The following is an 18745-nucleotide window of genomic DNA, read 5'->3' as shown; positions in this document are numbered from 1 at the left end:
TCAATTTCATAGCCACTTTTGAGATTTCATAAAATATATTCTTGTTTTTCTCTGGAACAAGAGCTCTTTGAATGTTCTCAAGAAACAGAATCTGTTTTTGGATTAAACTGTCAGTTTTTTAATGTTAGTCTTTTTTTCTTTGATTAGAAGTGCCAAATAAGCAGGGATCCAGATTTTCTATTCACCATGGAAAAATGCAGAACAGACTTTCTCTTTTAAAGGAGAAAAACACAAACATTCTTCTTCAATGGAGACAAATGTGAGAAGCAGCGGTTTTCCCCTTGTAGACTGGCAGAGGCATCAGTGAGGGGGCTGTGGCTTGCGTGTGAGGGGCAACGGTGTATCAGGGCTGCTCAGCTCCACAAAGCAGGGGGACAGCCACAGCTGGACCTGCATCCTAGTTAGCAAACGGGACGGGGGGAGGGGGTTCTAAACCTAAATATGTAAGTATTTCAAATTGATTTTATTACAATGATTGAGGCAGTGGCAGACTTCCACACTGCTTTAAAATTGTTAAATCTCTGTCTCTCTCATATCTGTCCATCCACCTATTTATCCATCTATGGCTTAGCCTCTCTCTCCGTAATGCTCTTTAAACATCAATAGCTTGAAAACTGTAAGATAAAACATTTGTGTCTTCAGAGAAATTTCTTTGCTAAACCTTAGCATTTTTTTAGTGACCATGTCAGGATGATCCCAACTTCCAGAACTGGGAAACAAGTCAGGGGCCAGGGCCGTTTCTACTGAGCTCGGTGTGGCGGGGAAAACAGAGGGAGAGGCCAGCTGATGAAAAGTGAGAGCTGGGCAGAGGCATGAGGCAGTGGGTGGGCAGCGGCAGCCCTGTCCCGAGCCCCAAACAGAGGAGGTGCCTGGGGGCAACATGAAGGAAGCCCTAGGGCGTGGGTGGCTGTTGTGAGGCATAGAGCTTGCCTGCCCTTGCCCAGCAAAGAGGCGCGCAGGTGGCAGCCGGGCAGCAGCACGGGCAGGTGCGCCTCCAGCCCTCTGGATGAAATCAAGTGAAGGAAGGGACTGGTATCTTCAAATGTTCAGCTTATTTTATTAAAGTTTTTATTAATGTTTAATTTACTTAATAAAAACAAACAGAAAAATCTGTTTGTTTTTGTTATTTGAAATTCACCTGTCATTCTTGATGGGCAAGTCACTAGTAAATCAATAAAACATTGTGTTCAACAGATATAGTGGCATTTCATTTTATCATGGAAAAACATGTATTTTGGGTTTATTAAAGAATTTGGGAATGTTTTAAAATCAGAGAATATGCAATTTTTAGGCAGAGAAAAACCAGAATCCCTGCTAATGAGGCACTTCAGAAACCTTCCCCTTAAAGATAGCTATATAGAAACCAATACTTACCTGTAAAATCTTTCAGCTTTGACAAAACAGAATGTCGTAGCAAATATTGTAGGAAAAATGTTGTTGAAAATATTACAACCAGTTCCAACTAAAATTAGTGCTCTTGGTTAACTAGGAACTTAAAGCTTTAAAAACCCAGTAGTAGAATTAAAATTTTGTGAGGTCTTTCATTGTTCAGGTAAGGATTCCTGTTTTCAAACTATAATTTTACTGGTAAAAAAAATATACTGATTTGGACTCTGTATTTCTGTTAGCTCTGCTTCACTTCTTGTTAATTTCAGAGTGTTGGGAAGAGGGGAAGCAGGGATTCTCACAAATTGCTGAACATGGATTTTATGTCAGGATTTTATTTCCAATATTTTCTGTAAAAATTATCAAAGCTAGAAGGATTATATACTTTGTATATGCAAATCTTACATAAGGGCTTGTTTCTTCCCTAGGGTAAAAAGCCATGAGGGTAAAAAGCCCCTCATCTTGGATTAGAGTAAAAGGCAGACAGAGGGGCAGGTGGCTGCTGTGGCTCCAGCTCTGGTTCCCAAATTGGGCTTGGGGTTGGAGCTGTAGCAGCTGCCTGACCTCTGTCTCCTATCTCTGCTCCCCTCCCTGCCCTCCTGGCACCTAAACCCCCGATCTAGGGGGCACCTGTGGCAGTGGTGGCAGCAGGAGCTACTGTTGCTGCAACCACTGCTGTATGGCTGAGCCAGGGCCAGAGCTACTGTGTGCTTCATGTCCCAGGCTGGTATGGGGCTGGAGCCATGCCCACCAGTAAGCAGGAGGGGAGTTGAGGGGAGAAGAGGGATCAGAGGTTGCAGGGGACAGGCAGAGAGGGCAGAAGCTGTGTGGGAAGGCAGAGGCAGCAATGAAGGGGGCTGCTTGCCCCCCTGCACCTGTCCCTCTGCTGCTTTTTCCCCATGTACTATTACAGGGAGAATTTATGACAATCCTCCAATAATTAGTTTCTATACAAGGAAAAGTATAATGAATTTATACATTTTCCATGTATAGAATCTAACTATTGAGGGCTCATCTTAACTTTAAAGTCATTTTCTATTTGGGTAAATACAGTACTGTCCAAGTTGGCAAGCATACACTTCAGAAGAATAGCAATTACATATTCTGGAACTAAATCCCATTTTGGATTAGTAGAAATTGAAAAACCTACCAATCTTTTGTTTAGTTTGGTGTAACTTAAAATTGATCCCTGGCTGAAATACATTTTTAGGGACACTGGTACATTCCAAAGACAAGAGCCAAAATCTTCCAGGAAAACTTACTTAAGAAAGTATAGATAGTAAAGGAAAAATTAAGCAACTTCACTCACACTAGGAATCTTAAACTGCATGCTGAGCACTGCCAAAGGAATCCAAACTAGACAAACAGGAGTAATAGCGTGCAAGTTGAAAAGTGCACTTCTGACTAGCAGGAATTCAGGAACTAAAAATAGCTCACCATATTTAATATGCCACCTTAAACAACTTCCTCTCTCATGCAGCACAGAAGTATTCCTAAGTTTTCCAACTGGCTAAAAACTGACCAGGTTTTTTTTCCTGTTCAAAAATACCTTGTGGTCACTTCTGGGGCACGTATTCTGCTGTGTGGTACGGAAGAAGCCAACCCAAGGGAAACGCACAGAAATGGGGCAGAGAAATGAGCTGAAGGAAAGTGGCACTACATGGCCACCTCTTGCCTCTTTGAAACCACTATTCTATGCAACTGAGGGAGGAATATCCAAGATGACAGGCAAAGAGGTTTGAGGAGTAGCTAATCAATAAGGTATAATTAATTTCATAGGGCAATTAAAACTTCATATGCAATTTGTATAAAAAGTTACTACAGTGCAGAATAGAAGTCAGTCCCCCAGGGAGTTTGAGCTGCCAATATGCCAGAAGCAACAGCTCAGCAAAGTAAAAAAAAAATTACAGGGGTAGGTGTGTATGAACCAAGATACAACAAGCAGGGCTTCTACTTTCCCTATATTAAGCCTCAAGTAAGAACTAGAAGCCTTGTCCCCTCTTGCTTTTTTTTTTTGCTGCCAGATCTACCTCCAAAGAAAGAATGTATTAGAACAGCAGTCAGATAAGAGCTATGCAGCTATGAGGGACCTGTTTCTATTCTGTGACGTTTTACATGAGAAAGGGACTATTGGGTCCTAAGTAAATACTTCCAAAGGGTCTGTCTGTCCTTCATCTATGTGCAGATCACAATGAACACTGAACATTATCCAAGTATTTGGAGAGGGGGACAGAATTAAAGTTGAACCACCTCTCAATAACCTAAACTAATGCTAATTGATGCAGCAAAGGACAGGCACATTTTCAATGTGCTCTTTCTGGAGGAAAGTGATCTGTCACTGAGAGGAAAAAGAGGACTTTAAACAGGCAAATTAAGCCTTTCATGAAGCTGTATATTTAAAACCTTGACCATTTTCCAGCCCACATCCTTAGCTTTAGATTCTTGAACCTGGAAAGGTCACACAGTGAGATAATTCCACATAAGACGTTAGATGGCATTTATACAGAGTTGTGAAAGGCTTGCCCATATCATAAGGGCATTTTTATTGCTGTCTTCTCCTCAGTTGTGACGGCATATTAAAGCAAAGATAGCAATATAAGAACAATGCAAAACCAACCAAGAGGAAACACATGGTTACAGTAGGAAAACAACCCAAAGGACTGCAGGATAGATGTTTATGGAATATAGAAAAGTACTAAATACAGTACCTATATTAGGAGGGGTCAAATCTGCATTTCACGGAGCAAAATAGGAAAGTATTATATATTATAAATCACATTATGAAAACACACCTATGGCAAAACTAAGAAACAAGTATCTTGTGTTTTATATAAAAATATTTAAATAACTTGAGAACAATACCATATGAAAGTGAAATCATACAGCAGTATTAAAAGGAAACATGAAGAACAGAACAAAACACAACTAGTTCCGATTTCTGGCTCAGAAATATTGTTTATAAAGGAAAAAGATACAGATAATAATTATATAATTCTCTTGTCTCTAGAATAGATATTAAAAGCTATGAGTTAAGGTTACCATCACTTTCATTACAACATTGGATTAATTGCTTATAATTTTTACATACTTCAACCATTTGAACTGACATTTTCCATACCAAATGTCAGCTTTAATGTAAATACCTTTAAAAAGTTTAACAGAAAATAGCTCAGCAGTTTCACAGAATGTGGTTCAAGAAATATCTGCTGTTCTGCCCAAACTATATCAGCTAGAAGTTTTAGCATCTCTACGTTTTGGTGCAGTGATGTGAAATTTGGCAGGGGTAGTGTCACAGATATGCTTTGTTATGGTATACTCATATAAGAGAAAGTCTATGTAAAACACAATGATGTTTTAGTATAATTCCCCCCCTCCCCACCACACGCTTTCTCTGGTCAGCATTGCTTCACCCATTGGATAAGTGTTTCTTGGCAAGCAACTGAGGGAATAGTACTGGCATAAACTATAAAGGAACCCACAAACCCTCATTTCTAACTAAGCCTGAGTATAAAAACTGTGCTCATGGTAATCTGACAAGAAGGGAAGAAAGCAGTTGAAGATCATTCAGGACTCAAATCAAGAACAGCCTTTGGTCAGAGCAACACAAGCAAATAAAACCTCTCCTTCTGAAAACTAGAATGAGAGAGGATCAATTTACATGCTAATATCTGAAAAAAACTAATAAACCAAGTTTTTTTTATATATTGGTATTCCAATAGGCTTTGCCAGAAGGGGGCCTTATCTCAATCTATTTTTCATAAATTATACCTACTTCTGATGCTCTTATTTCTATAGGCTTACAGATTGAAAGAACTCACCTTCTATTAAATTGAGGTCATAAGCAGAGCTATCAGGCTTGTGTAGGGCTGGATATGTATTAAAGAGATTTGCAACAAAAGCCAAATTAAGTTTAGGGTTGCCTGCAACCACATCAGCTGGAGTAACAAACTGTCTGCAGCCCAGTTTGTTTGCTTCCTGAAGCATGCGTTCAGCTCTCTTCAGATCATTTTTCTCCTAGAAAAGGAAGTAAAACCAAGTACCTTTTTATTGATTTTTTGGATTATTTTTGATATCTCTGGAATCATATCTTCATATAGGACTGTGCATTATTACGCTGTACACTATAAGCAAAGGCAGACCACATTCAGAACCTAGATATTCATTTTGATCTCTACTGTAGTGCGACAATCCAGTATCTTGCTTTCTTCTGGAATATAACTGAATGCTACCAAATCCACTTGATTGCCACACTGATGTCATTTCAGGACGGAGGGGGCTCACAGAAAAGGTATATATACTTAAATGTAATGGTATACATGATTTTTACTATAATAATAAATAATGAGATCTCATTGCCTATGTTCAGCAACTCAGAACTCTAAAACACTAGTCTTCCCAGAAGATGTCACTGTATCCTTTGTACTTGAATAAACCCATTGTACTCAGAAGCAGAACTGATGAAAAAGGTAAGGGAGACTATTCGTGGAAAATTTCCCTTTTGGCATAGAAGCATGAATATAAATTTTTGACAAAACATTAAATATTTCAGTTTCAGGTGCTCAGAGTTCTTTATTTAAAAAGAAAAACACTCCATAGAAATCAGACCATTTTCATTACCAAAAAAAGAATATTTGACTGAAAAGCTATTTTCTGTCAAAATTATTTTAGTGTAAACTTTCCAATCTTGCCTTCTCAGCAGCCTCCAAAGGAGGAATGTCAACATAACAACCTAAGATGGCCTTTTAAACATTTCTGTTATTTTGCTTGAAGGGTTTGAACATGACAGCACCCTCCATGTCTAATGATTTTTGGAGGGGTCCTTCACATATTTAAGTGTCATTTTATTCCAGGGATCAGGAAGAGAATATAAATCTTCTGCCTAAAGAGGCCTACTCTGACTGAGAAGCAGAACATAACCACGCAGCTCAGTTAGAATTCTTTGTTGAAGAAGACAAGGTTCCTTGGGTGATTCTGATATCTTTTATTAGACCAACCCAAATACTTGGAAAATAATTAAGCAAGCTTTTGGGTTCAAAAACCCTTTGTCAGGTTAAGGAAGTTTCAGCAGTTGGTGTGTGCTCTTCCTGGATGGAATGAAAAGTAAAGAAGCCAGTGGCTGGGCTGGTATGCATACAAGACAGATAGTCAGTGAAAATGTAGACTGAGGAGTCAATGGGTGAGACAGGCAGGGGAGGGGGGAGAAGAGAGAGAGAGAAGGGGGATGAAAGTGGAGAGATACCTGGGGAGTCAGATGTCAGGCAGGTTATAATGTGTCATAAATCCAATGTCTATATTTAGTCCATGATTTTTAGTATCCAGGAGGTTGATGAAGTGGAGTTCAGGACTGAGAGACTGGAGAAAGAGTGGTTTTCTTGTGAGAAATGTGCCCCCACATGGTGGATTTGGTAATATACCTCATCCAATTCACCAAATGCCCTGATGGAAAATACGTAGGAGAGACCAAACAACAACTGCGCACCAGAATGAACGCACACCGGAAATCCATCAAAGACAGAAATACCCAAATACCGGTGGGGGCACATTTCTCACAAGAAAACCACTCTTTCTCCAGTCTCTCAGTCCTGAACTCCACTTCATCAACCTCCTGGATACTAAAAATCATGGACTAAATATAGACATTGGATTTATGACACATTATAACCTGCCTGACATCTGACTCCCCAGGTATCTCTCCACTTTCATCCCCCTTCTCTCTCTCTCTTCTTTCCCCCCCCCCCCCTCCCAGCTCCCCAGTCACCCATTGACTCCTCAGTCTACATTTTCACTGACTACCTGTCTTGTATGCATACCAGCCCAGCCACTGGCTTCTTTACTTTTCATTCCATCCAGGAAGAGCACACACCGACTGCTGAAGCTTCCTTAGCCTGACAAAGGGTTTTTGAACCCAAAAGCTTGCTTAATAATTATTTTCCAACTATTTGGGTTGGTCTAATAGAAGATATCAGATTCACCCAAGGAACCTTGTCTGCCTATGTCTTTAGACCAACATGGCTACAACCTACACCCCTGTAATACTGTTGAAGAAGGTTTTCCAGAATAGCAGGCTATAAACAACATCCATGGGGCAGAGGAAAGGATGGAACAGGCTGGTTACAAAATATTTTACCTCTTTTCGTTAAAGCACAGTTCCACTTTGTACAGTGAAAGGTACATAGTTGTATCTAACATGTCCTGGAATTGTACTAAAATCTTGAAGGCTCAAAGCTTATGCATCTTCCAAATCAAGCTAACCACAAAAGGAAATCATGTTCTGGGATGTAACATCAATGAGACAATATGTAAATCTTTGTTACTTAATGCAGACACAGTTTTAAATCTCAGAATACTTACATCAAACCCTGAAAGGTCAATGGGAATTTCATAATCTTTGTCTCCTTTGGGTGCAATCTGATTCAGGAGATGGTAGTAGGCTCTTGAATCCTAAAACAAGTAATGCACTTTTAGAGTATGGGCCAAGATTTACTCCTCTAAATTTAATATACTGTTATTTTTACGGTCTCCCTCAAAGCCCATTGAAAACATTACAATGACTAATGCCACTTTCAATAAACTCTGGATTTGGCTTTTAGTTAAAATCTGCTTAATCTCTATGGCTACTTTTCTGGAATATTTCTCATAGAAGCCATTCAGTCAAATGACCATGAATAGGAATGACTGCCATTTAGTCAGAACAATGTTAACATAAACTCTTCTTCACTGAATATACTGGCCAACCTCATAGATTACAAGACATTTAAGGTAGCTGTTAAATTCTAACTTCATCTTTTGATGCTGATGTTACTACATAAGGTGTTCATGAGAAAGACTTAGAGATTGAACAATGGGAATTTCATTTTTATGAATCAGTTCAATATTCATCCTTTTTATGAATCAGTTCAATATTCATCCTTCATCATTCTCACTTTTTAAGAATAGTCCCTTGTCTTAATGGAACAATTGATTGGGACAAAACTGTGTACCAAAACATCCCAGTTAAAGAGATTCTATTACATATTTTGTTAATCATTATTTTTATTTGTTGAAAAGTCCAATATATGTATTTTGCTTCTGCTGTTCCCATAGAAATCAGGCACAGAGGCAGAGACAAACTTGTACTCCTGGTAAAAGTAGCTAATTTAAAAACATTTTAATATATGTGCCCTACATACTAAAGGACATTTTGATTAGATGTGCTCTAGTTCATTAAACTCAAGTTAATATTTTTATTAATAGGCTCTTCAATGTTTTTTTGAAGAAAAACAATGACTACAAAAATATTTTAATGGTTTATTCTGAAATAATTAGAAGGAAAATTACCATAGAGATCCACTCATTTATTGCCTGTTCACTTTTGCTTTTAAACGTGCTGTTTTTCTCCTACCAACTTAATGAAGAGTGAGCAGAACTATACCCAAAATGAGATCCCTCCCCAATTCAGCTAGGTAAAAAGAGACAATTCCCAGACTTTCGGGAAAGGGATGATGGAAAGCAGTAAATCTGTGAGTGGGGTTGTACTTAAAACTATTTGGGTCATTTAGTACAATTTGCAACATATGTATTCTTGAATGATAGTTACTGTTTTGACCCATGTGGGAAGTGTTTTGTTTGCATTGTATATTCCTTGTTGATACATTGTATTAGCAGCTGAACAGGACAATGTGTGATCTTAAAATGTACAATTCTAGGATAAATTTGACTAACAAATTCCTGTAAAACGTGGATCACTAGCACATTCCTAATTCCCATCTCTCTCCTTAATTTCAAAACAGATTACATTCTGCCAATATTACTTTCATTTATTAGAATGACAAGTATATACCTTAATGTCCTGACTGAAATTGTTTATTTCCTGCCATCCTGCATTTGACAGGTGGTAGTTTACCCAGCGCAGCAACAGCTCTTCTGGGGAAAGTTTCAGTAACTGCTCCAGGTCTTCCCCTTCATTTAGCAAAGCAATAAGAGCTAAAAGCAAGTTTGAAAGAAAGCTGAATTATTGTTACCAGTGTCAGAAGGCATTTCATCGCACCTCACACATTTTATAGAACCTGATGTTGTTTTCCTTCTTACCTTCATTTCTGGAGAGCTCGATATCAGCTAAAAGACCGACTTTAATGATCTGCCACACGAGCCCTAATACCAAATGTGGTCTCCCTTCCTGTAGATCTTGTGATCCAATGTTGACTACTGTACAGCCAATAGCTGATGCAGAATTCAGGGCAAGGTTTATGTTTTCCTATTGAAACATTAATGCTAACAAAATTAATATTTGTCAATATAAACACATTCAAAACAGCAAACACCAGCTTGGTTATTTTGTGGGCTTTTGAAATTGTAAGGAACAGAAAAATTTCATCTCAGATTAGTCCTTGTAATGCACTAGTATGCTCTGCCCAAAAGCAGCAGCACTAAGATGGGAAAAGACATCCTTTTTGCAGTGTGATCTAGCTGTGCCGTGACTTCACTGATGCCTAGAGATGTCACTGTGGCTGTCATCCTGCAGAGTAAGTTCTTTGCCCTCCTGGGGCTTCAGGAGCTCAATCCTGTGGGAAGAGAGCCCCAGATGCTGTACCCCAACTTGGGGTGCATGTCAGCAAGTGAGGGAAACTCCCATTTCCAGACATGCCTCCTTTGTTGGGGCATGAGAGAATCCCCCTGTAGGGAATTCAAGCAGCCGGGGGGGGGGCACACACGACTCTGAGCATAATGGGTACACCAGGACCTAGTGCTTTTCTCATTGCCGCACCCCAAGGCACCGTGTGCAAGCAGAGGGGGGGACTCCTATGGGAGTTTCCCCCCTGCATGCATGCAGATGCATGCATCATTGCAGAATAATTTCCCCAACATGCATTTGCAAATGAAGAAGGGGGAAACTCACATAGGGGTCCCTCTACTCTGCTTGCACAGCAGCCCAAACCCACAGTTTGGCAGCAAGAAAAAGGAGTTTCCCCCACCATGTTTGAATCCCCTGCAGACTTAATATGGCTCATCCAGCAAACAGATCCATATGTAGTAAACCGTCTTGCAATTTTTGCTTACAAGGCTGAAGCGATCAGAGTTAAATAGCCTTTATTGTTGACATGACCGATAAACTTTATCACTATATTTGTTTTTCACTATGACAATTGTGAACCTATGTACAATATTTTTTATAGAGTCATGATCTGATTTATCACCATATTTGTACTTGATTATGTTAATTCTAGGGGTAGGAATAAAGCTTTTATAATAGTTGGCCCCATTTCATTATTGTATTTGCACTTCTGTTATTTTCATAGTTTCATAGTTGGTAGGGTTGGAAGAGACCTGAGGAGATCATCTAGTCTGACCCCCTGCCATGGCAGGAAAGAGCACTGGGGTCAAACGACCCCAGACAGATGTTCATCCAGCCTCCTTTTAAAGACCCCCAGGGTAGGAGCCAGCACCACTTATTTTGGAAGTTGGTTCCAGGTCCTAGCCGCCCTGACAGTGAAATAGCGCTTCCTAATGTTTAGCCTCAAACTACCCTCCGCTAGCTTGTGTCTGTTGTTTCTTGTAACTCCCGGGATTGCTCGGGGGAACAGGGACTCTCCCAATGCCTGCTGGTCCCCCTTGACTAGTTTGTAGACTGCCACTAGATCCCCTCTCAGCCTTCTCTTTTGGAGGCTGAACAGGTTCAGGTCCCTCAGCCTCTCCTCGTAGGGCCTGCCCTGCTGACCCCTGATCATGCAGGTGGCCCTACTTTGGACCCTCTCCATATTAGCCACATCCCTCCTGAAGTGCGGTGCCCAGAACTGGACACAGTACTCCGGCTACGGCCTGACCAGTGTCGCGTAGAGGGGGAGGATCACCTCCTTGGACCTACTTGAGATGCATCTGTGGATGCATGACAAGGTATGGTTGGCCTTCCTGACCACGTCCCCACACTGTCGGCCCATGTTCATTGTGGCATCAATGATGACTCCAGGATCCTTTTCTGTCTCAACACTGGCGAGAAGGGAGTTCCCCAGCCTGTAGGTGTGCCGCTGGTTCTTCCTCCCCAGGTGCATTACCCTGCACTTGCCAGTGTTGAACCCCACCCTGTTCTCATCTGCCCACCCCTGTCACCTGTCTAGATCCGCTTGTAGCCTGTTCCTTCCTACTAACGTACCCACTTCCCCCCACATCTTAGTGTCATCTGCAAACTTGAACCAAGTGCTTTCTACCCCCTCGCCCAAGTCACTGATGAAGATGTTGGACAGTGTGGTCCCGAGGACCCAGCCCTGGAGAACCCCACTGCCCACATCCTTCCATGTCGAATAAGACCCATCCACCACCACTCTCTGGGTGTGGCCCTCCAGCCAGTTAGTGACCCGTCTGACCGTGTAGGCATCAACACCACTGTCTCCTAGTTTCTTACTGAGAATGGGGTGAGAGACCGTGTCGAAGGCCTTCCTGAAGTCCAGAAAGACTATATCCACTGCGACACCTGCATCCAAGGACTTGGTGACCTGGTCGTAGAAGGCTACCAGGTTGGTTTGACAAGACCTGCCCCTAATAAACCCATGCTGGTTGCCCCTGAGCACAGCCTCCCCTGCTGGCCCTTCCTGGACATGTGCCAGGATAATTCTTTCAAAAAGCTTCCCCAGGACCGAGGTAAGACTCATGGGCCTATAGATTCCTGGGTCCTCCTTCCTCCCTTTTTTGAAGATGGGGACCACATTGGCCCTTTTCCAGTCCTCCGGCACATCGCCCGAGCACCATGAGTGCTCACAGAGCTGCGCCAGAGGTCCTGCAATGACCCCTGCTAGTTCCTTCAGCACTCTGGGATGGAGATCATCAGGACCTGTAGATTTAAATACATCTAGTCCCTCCAGAAGTTCCCTGACAACGTCCTCATTAACCCTAGGCCTGGGTGTACCACCCACAGGGCCCTTGGGGGGGCCAGTGGGGGAGATATCTGGGTCCCTCTTCAGAAATACAGAGGCAAAGAAATTGTTGAATGTGTCAGCTTTACCGTCAGGTGAGATGACCAGATTTCCTAGATTTTCATTTAAATTTACATCATCATTATCTGTCTGTTGCTTTTGGGAGCATGGCTTTCAGCCAGAATCCTTAATAAATTGAATTGAATCTAATTTCCTGCAGGGGCATTTGCCCAGAGTGCCCAACTGTCATCACAAAATTTAAGCACTTATGGAGTAATAAAGGGCATGACGTCTGTTCGCTCTGCTTCTGTGCCACCCTAAAAATTTTTTACGGTGGCACAAAGCAGACATCTGTTTTTCATCAGATTTTCTGAGCCTCATCTTATGGATAGAACTGCTTGAGTGGGCCCTTGCTCTCTGCAGAACGCTACTGCTTGCAATACCACTTAATTTGGGCCAAAGTATGTCCGCATGTATAGGAACATGTCTGAAGCGCGTGAACTCATGTTGATCTGTTTACTGCATCCAGTATATGGAAATTACGAAGAGAGCATCAAGACTTCAGCAGGACCACATGGTGACATTAAAAAGACAACTGCTATTAAAGCAGCAACAGTTTGTGAAAACAAATACATTCTAGCTCTGATAAGTATGCCATAGCCATAGAGACAGCATAAGTATATATACTAGCATCTTTGCTGGCACAGTCTTTGTTAAACAGGTAGAGATTATAAAACACTTTTGGAGAGGAATTTAGAGCCTAATAATATATCTGAAGCTTCCTTACATATCATGTTCAATTAAAGGTCAGTTTTTTTCCTTCCAGGTTTTAACTGATTTTTTTCCCCTCATTATGCTGAAGCCTCACAAATTTACCTGTTTATGTCAAATCTTTCCGCCTCTCTCCAAACTAAAATATCATCTTCCCAAAGTTCTTGTGTGAATGCTTAGTCATTAGCTCAGACTCAATAAAACTTTTAGGTTTTTTTTCCATAGGTCTCTCCACTACTTTCATTTACTGTGGAAAATACACTTCCCTGCCTGTTACCCAGGGCAGCAGCTTGGAAATCATCTTTAACACTTAGTCCTCACATCCAGGCTATGGCTAAAACTTTCATATTCTTTTTGAATAACATCTCTAAGATATGGCTTGTCCTCATGAACCACTCCATTAAACCTCTATTGCTCAGATACTTCTAAAGACCAGGAAAACAGAGCAGGTCAGCTACAACAAATGAAAACATAAGAGATCTGAGAGAAAGGATGCAGGCTCTCTGCATTTCTTCAAGGGCTTGTGAAGTTTGAAAGAATGTTTCCCCACAGCACCCAGGCAACGCATGTCAAGCTACTCCATGCATCAGACCCTTTAAATCCGTGTACAAAGCTTGATTCTCCTCCTGTTTTAAGTCCATAACAAAATTCTCAGTAAAAAAAAGCTGTAGGCAGAGTCTACTGTAATATTTATGACAGAAAAGGTGCAATACTTACAGAAACAGTAAAAGGAGTGAGTTTCTTCTTGTTAATAACCCTTTCATCAATTGTATCTGGTTGTGATAAGTTAATCATTTTGCTGGGGAAGAAATTAAAGAATTCAATTTTTTGAGAAACCAAAACATTACTATTTTTGTGGTAAATCTTGAAATGTTATTTTAAATATTTAAAACACTATGGAAATCTCTCTTTTTCCACTCAAAAAAATTTCAACAAGGAATCATTGAGTCTCCATAGATACAAAAAAGTGGAGCAGTCAGGTTTATGCTTAGGGAAAACTGCGTTGTTAGTGCATCTCTCAGGAAAACACAGCCAACCATAAATTAAATGTACTCAGAAGGACAGACTTTCTATTATCAAAAACATACAACTTGTAACTAACACAGCACACTTCTGTAATGCCTTGTTTCTAAAATTCTTGCCTCTAAAAAGGGGTTGTCAACCTCGGGAGTATGCACAGGTGGGTGGGGATGGAACACCAACACCCACCACCCTGTGCCGCTGCCTCCCAGGAACAGGGCCGGGGCGGGCATGAGGGCAACGGAGCCCCTCTGCAGGCTGCACAGGTGCTGCCTGGCCAGTCAGATATGGCGGGGGAGGAAGCTCACATGAGGCCTTGCCACCCACCACCCCATGCTGCCACCTCTCTGCATGCAATCACCGCCACCCTCCACCCCCCCCCCCACAGCTCCATGTCCAGCTGCCAGGGGTACACTTATTAAAAAAGATTGAAAACCCCTGCTCTAAAAGGTTGAAAGTCTGTATCCAATCAGTAATAATGTATTATAATGTATTAAGTTCTCAATACCCTGGGAAACCACAGCAGAGAGGGAGAGAGAGAGAGAGAGGGGGAGAGAGAGAGAGAGAGAGAGAGAGAAAGGGCACAATATAAGTTTGTGGGCACAATATAGGTTTGTGGTGCAACTAAGAACAGAACTCAGACCTTCTATGTTCCAGCCCTGGGATTTGACCCCTACACAATACTTCTCAAAAGACTTCTAATTATTCCTTTTAATCAGTATATTGGATTACATAATGTCATGTGCACTCATGAAGGTATAATTTAAAGAGTCTGACATAAAAAAGCCTTCAGCTAGTCAGACTTCACACACACATATACCTGCTCAACATTAAAATTAAAACAGAAAAATTCTTTAAATACATTTGTAACGCTTCATGTCATTCATTGGTGCATCTTTTATGTATGGGTTTTTCTGGCTTTGCCGTCGCTTGGAGAGAGGACAGGTTGTTGCTGGGATACACTCTGGAAGGTCCTCACGGGTTCTTTCCTGACACGTCTTGCTGGAATAAATTCATTTAGTTGGGAGGAAGATGGTTTGTCCTGCCTTTCCTGGTACCTTCCTTCAATCTTCCTGTCCGTTTTCCCATTTGGGGCTCCGCCTCCCCTACCCCTTACCTAACACCAACCACGGATGTTGTTTCCCAGTCTCCTAGGTCTGTTTTGGTATAGGTTCTTATACCTTGGTCTGTTGGGTTGTATTAGTCAGATGTTGCCTCATCCAAGTTCCCTAAGGCCATATTGGATCTTGCCTAGATTCTTTCCTGACCTTGGGTTACCTCGCTCCCTGGTGTATCTTGCTCTCTCTTCAGTCTGTACTTGCCACAGTTTGGACGTCCATCTCCCCTTTTCTCTTCAGGTTCCCGCTCAGTCCAATATTGTCCGGAGATGTCTGGAGTCCACGACGTAATTTCAGGTAACTCTGTCAGCCCTCCAGGACTCAACTCGTTTTCAGAGGCCCCTTTCTGGGGCAGCCACCACTTCTCCTCCATGAAGCTCTACTCTGGGCCTTTCTGGACCCGCTGGGGAACCCTTTTCTTGTCCCTCTTATTTGCCCTCTGCTGAGTTTTTTATCCCGGTTCCAAGTGGCCCGCAAATCAGTGCTGGCACGCTGCCATAAAACATGCCCATGCTGGTGTAGAAGCTGGTCCCAGCTCCTTCTGGACCCACTGGGTTGTTTTTTTCTTTTCTTCTGCTGCAGCATTTTTTTCCTGCCGCAGCTCCACTTCTGGTTCGCTCCTGGCTCAGTGCGGCGTCCCGCCGGCTCCGGTCACTCCCCACTCCAGGTAAGTTTATCCTTGTGGCCTCATGCTTGCCACAAGGTTATACTTTAAAAAATTATGCTAAAGAAGGATGTATAAGAAGGGGATTTTCTCCAGTTCTAGGGGTTGATCAAGGTATTAATTAAAGTACAAATCTTGGTATTACTGAAAACTTCTATGTATTTAAATGTAATCAAGACATGACTTTCAGAGAACAAATTTCTCAGCTTTTTCTTAGCTTTAGACTCACCAAAGTAGGATACCATCTGCAAGTGATTTAAAAAGACTTTCATCTGATGGATTCATGGGAAGGAGATGCTTACAGTCTGGGTCATCTCGCAGAGCTTTATTTATCCAGTTAACAAAAGCAACCTTTTCTTCTTCTGAAAAATAAATAATTAAAGACTAAGTAGTCTAAGAATAAGGATACCACAGAACACCAGTAGAATAATCTATTAATTATTATAGGAGTAGGAAGGTATTATTGAGCTGTCCACAGAATATAATAGCAACACTCTGCCCATAACATAATGATAAAAATATATTATTAACATGGATTACCAGAGTTCATTTTCTCTGTACTTATGTTAAAAGGAAGGAAATTACTATATCTGCATTATGATCAACATGAGTGCACAGACACAATTGATTTTAACTTGTTAGATGACAATATTTCAGTCTGGCCTCTACACTGCTTTTCAGAGGCTGGTAGAACTTCTAAGAATTTATTCTAAATTACTATGATATATTAACTTTAGGGAATTTGGGAATTTTCTTTTTACAGGGAGACTCTTCTGTTCTCACCCCTTGGGAGTTTATGTACAGGATTCATCATTACTTTCATCTAAGAATCCTTATCAGGACTACAATCAGTCAAGCTACAACATTTGTATCCTTTTCCAAGACCGTATGTACTGTTCACTCCTAAGAGTTGACCAGGATTCAGGAGGAAACAGGCTACATAGCATGCTGTGGAGAAATATTAAAATAAAGCAGTTGATCCTATAAGAGCAGTACTCAGACAGTACAGAGAGCTAGCATGTACAGAACTTGCAGTTGATTCATGTCCAGAATGTAGACTCTGAATTCAAGTTCTAAGCACCACAGGAAGCCATGCATACAGACAGAGCTGTCATTTATTATGTTTGTAACTCCAACAAAACAATCATGTTAAAAGACTAAGTCCTGAAAGGCATTAAGAGGTCAGACTGATCCAACATTTAGGATCATGGGGCACTGATAGATGTGGAAAAAAATGCACTCTACTGCAAGCAGCAGCATGTTACTTTGATCCAGCTCTCAGTGTCTACAGAGATCAGGAGCTTCAGTGGGGCTTTTTGGTGCTTTTAGCTAAAGTTGATTCAAGCAGCTATTAGATAAAAGTGCCAAAAAGCACCCCACTAAAGTGCCCAATCTCTACAGACGTTGGGAAAGGTGGGTGCAACTAAGGAACCGACTCTTCTGGGCATGTGCTAGGCTTGGCGTGGGAGCATACTGAGTTTAAAATAAAGCGCCATTTTCTTCCGCCTCCCCCCCACCCCCATCTGCAAGTAGTCATGCTTAACAATGTTACTACTCTTATAAATACATGCAAGCATATGCTTCAATTCTTGCTTTTTATGAGCACTTTTCTGCTTAGGGTCATAGTTCTTACCACCTCTCTAGGCTCAAGCTCTAAACAGCAACCATCATCATGAAATCTTTTCAACTAATGAAACACTCTTTTCTGGTACCAAACTCTGTCCTGCCCTGAAGTCCCCTCCCATTTTTGTGGTTTTTATCATCACATTTTCCTACATCTAAAAATTGTCTTTCTTTCCTCGTTTTCTATAGGAAGGATCCACACAAACAATAGAGGAACTGAACAATAAACCCAAACCCATATTTATACATACACAATGATGCTTGTACATGTTAGACAAATAGTTGCACAGTTAATGTTCTGTACCTGCAGTTGTCTGTATGTATACACACACAGAGCACTGAGATGAAGTCATGTACATATCTAAGCATATAATCAGCAGGTAGGGAGAAGAACTATTCAGAAGAGGGAGTCTAACTGAAATAGCATGAAATTTAGAAAGAAAATATAGATTAGGATGAGCAGTGCAAATCATCTGTCTAGGAGTGATGAAATTACCGTTAGTTGGTGCTTTTAGAGCTAGACTGAAAGAAAGTTAGAAAATGTACAACCCTGCATTGACAGAAAGAAGGGTTAGATCTAATAGGACCATTCTCCTCTATAAGGTCTACAATTATATGATACCATCAACTATTTTTAATTCTAGTTCTGCACCACAGAAAAGAAAATGGGGATTCTCTTTTCTAAATATTACATGAACACAACATTTAAACCCCCCCCCACATAATTAAAGTAGATTTTCAAAATAATCACAGATTAGTTACTGAAACGTTCCAGAAAATTACATTAATGATGGTTATTCATTAATTTTTACTTGTAACCAGAGTTCTGTTTTCATTTTCCGCTCTGGCAAAAATTCAGACTTTCTTCCTGGTGCAGCCCGAAACCATAAACAAGAAAACTAAACACATACAATGGCTCTTTACATAGCAGAGTAAAGAGTCCTGCTACCTCTGCTGGTTTGCTTTAGAGAACATTTTTTAGAATGTAATTTTGCTTCTTTCTTCCTATTGCAGAAGACACAGATTTGTTTTTTTCTTGGTTTTTTTTGTTTTTTGTTTTTTTACCTGAATAAGAATGCTGGGTCCCCTCACTGGAAATTGGTGAAGTTCCTCCAATTGCTGTAATACCCTGTTTCTTGTTTATTGATTTTCGGAATGATTTGCTAACATCTTTACTTTTCAGTTCCTGAGTAATCTGCAATAGAACATAGAAGAGAAAGCTTTTCCTCACTGAATGTAAATTTACAAGGACTATTTAACACTAAGCTCACCCAATTCCT

General features: G+C 40.9%; 1 protein-coding gene across 4 annotated transcripts in view; it reads right to left on the bottom strand.

Moving 5' to 3' along the window:
- PLS1 (plastin 1) overlaps nt 1-18745 on the bottom strand; it is a 73746-nt gene that overhangs the window by 15403 nt on the left and 39598 nt on the right. For all 4 annotated transcript variants that reach the window (XM_019491856.2, XM_019491857.2, XM_059730997.1 and 1 more), the window contains 7 exons: nt 18531-18660; nt 16072-16204; nt 13758-13839; nt 9454-9619; nt 9206-9348; nt 7738-7827; nt 5205-5400 (listed from right to left, as the gene is read on the bottom strand). In XM_019491856.2, the coding sequence (XP_019347401.1) occupies nt 5205-5400; nt 7738-7827; nt 9206-9348; nt 9454-9619; nt 13758-13839; nt 16072-16204; nt 18531-18660 (940 nt within the window). The remainder of the gene's footprint in view (nt 1-5204; nt 5401-7737; nt 7828-9205; nt 9349-9453; nt 9620-13757; nt 13840-16071; nt 16205-18530; nt 18661-18745) is intronic.

Source organism: Alligator mississippiensis, chromosome 7, assembly GCF_030867095.1.
Source record: "Alligator mississippiensis isolate rAllMis1 chromosome 7, rAllMis1, whole genome shotgun sequence".
Lineage (NCBI taxonomy): Eukaryota > Metazoa > Chordata > Crocodylia > Alligatoridae > Alligator > Alligator mississippiensis.
The sequence above is the reverse complement of the archived record's forward strand: the minus strand, read 5'-3'. Positions and strand labels throughout refer to the sequence as shown.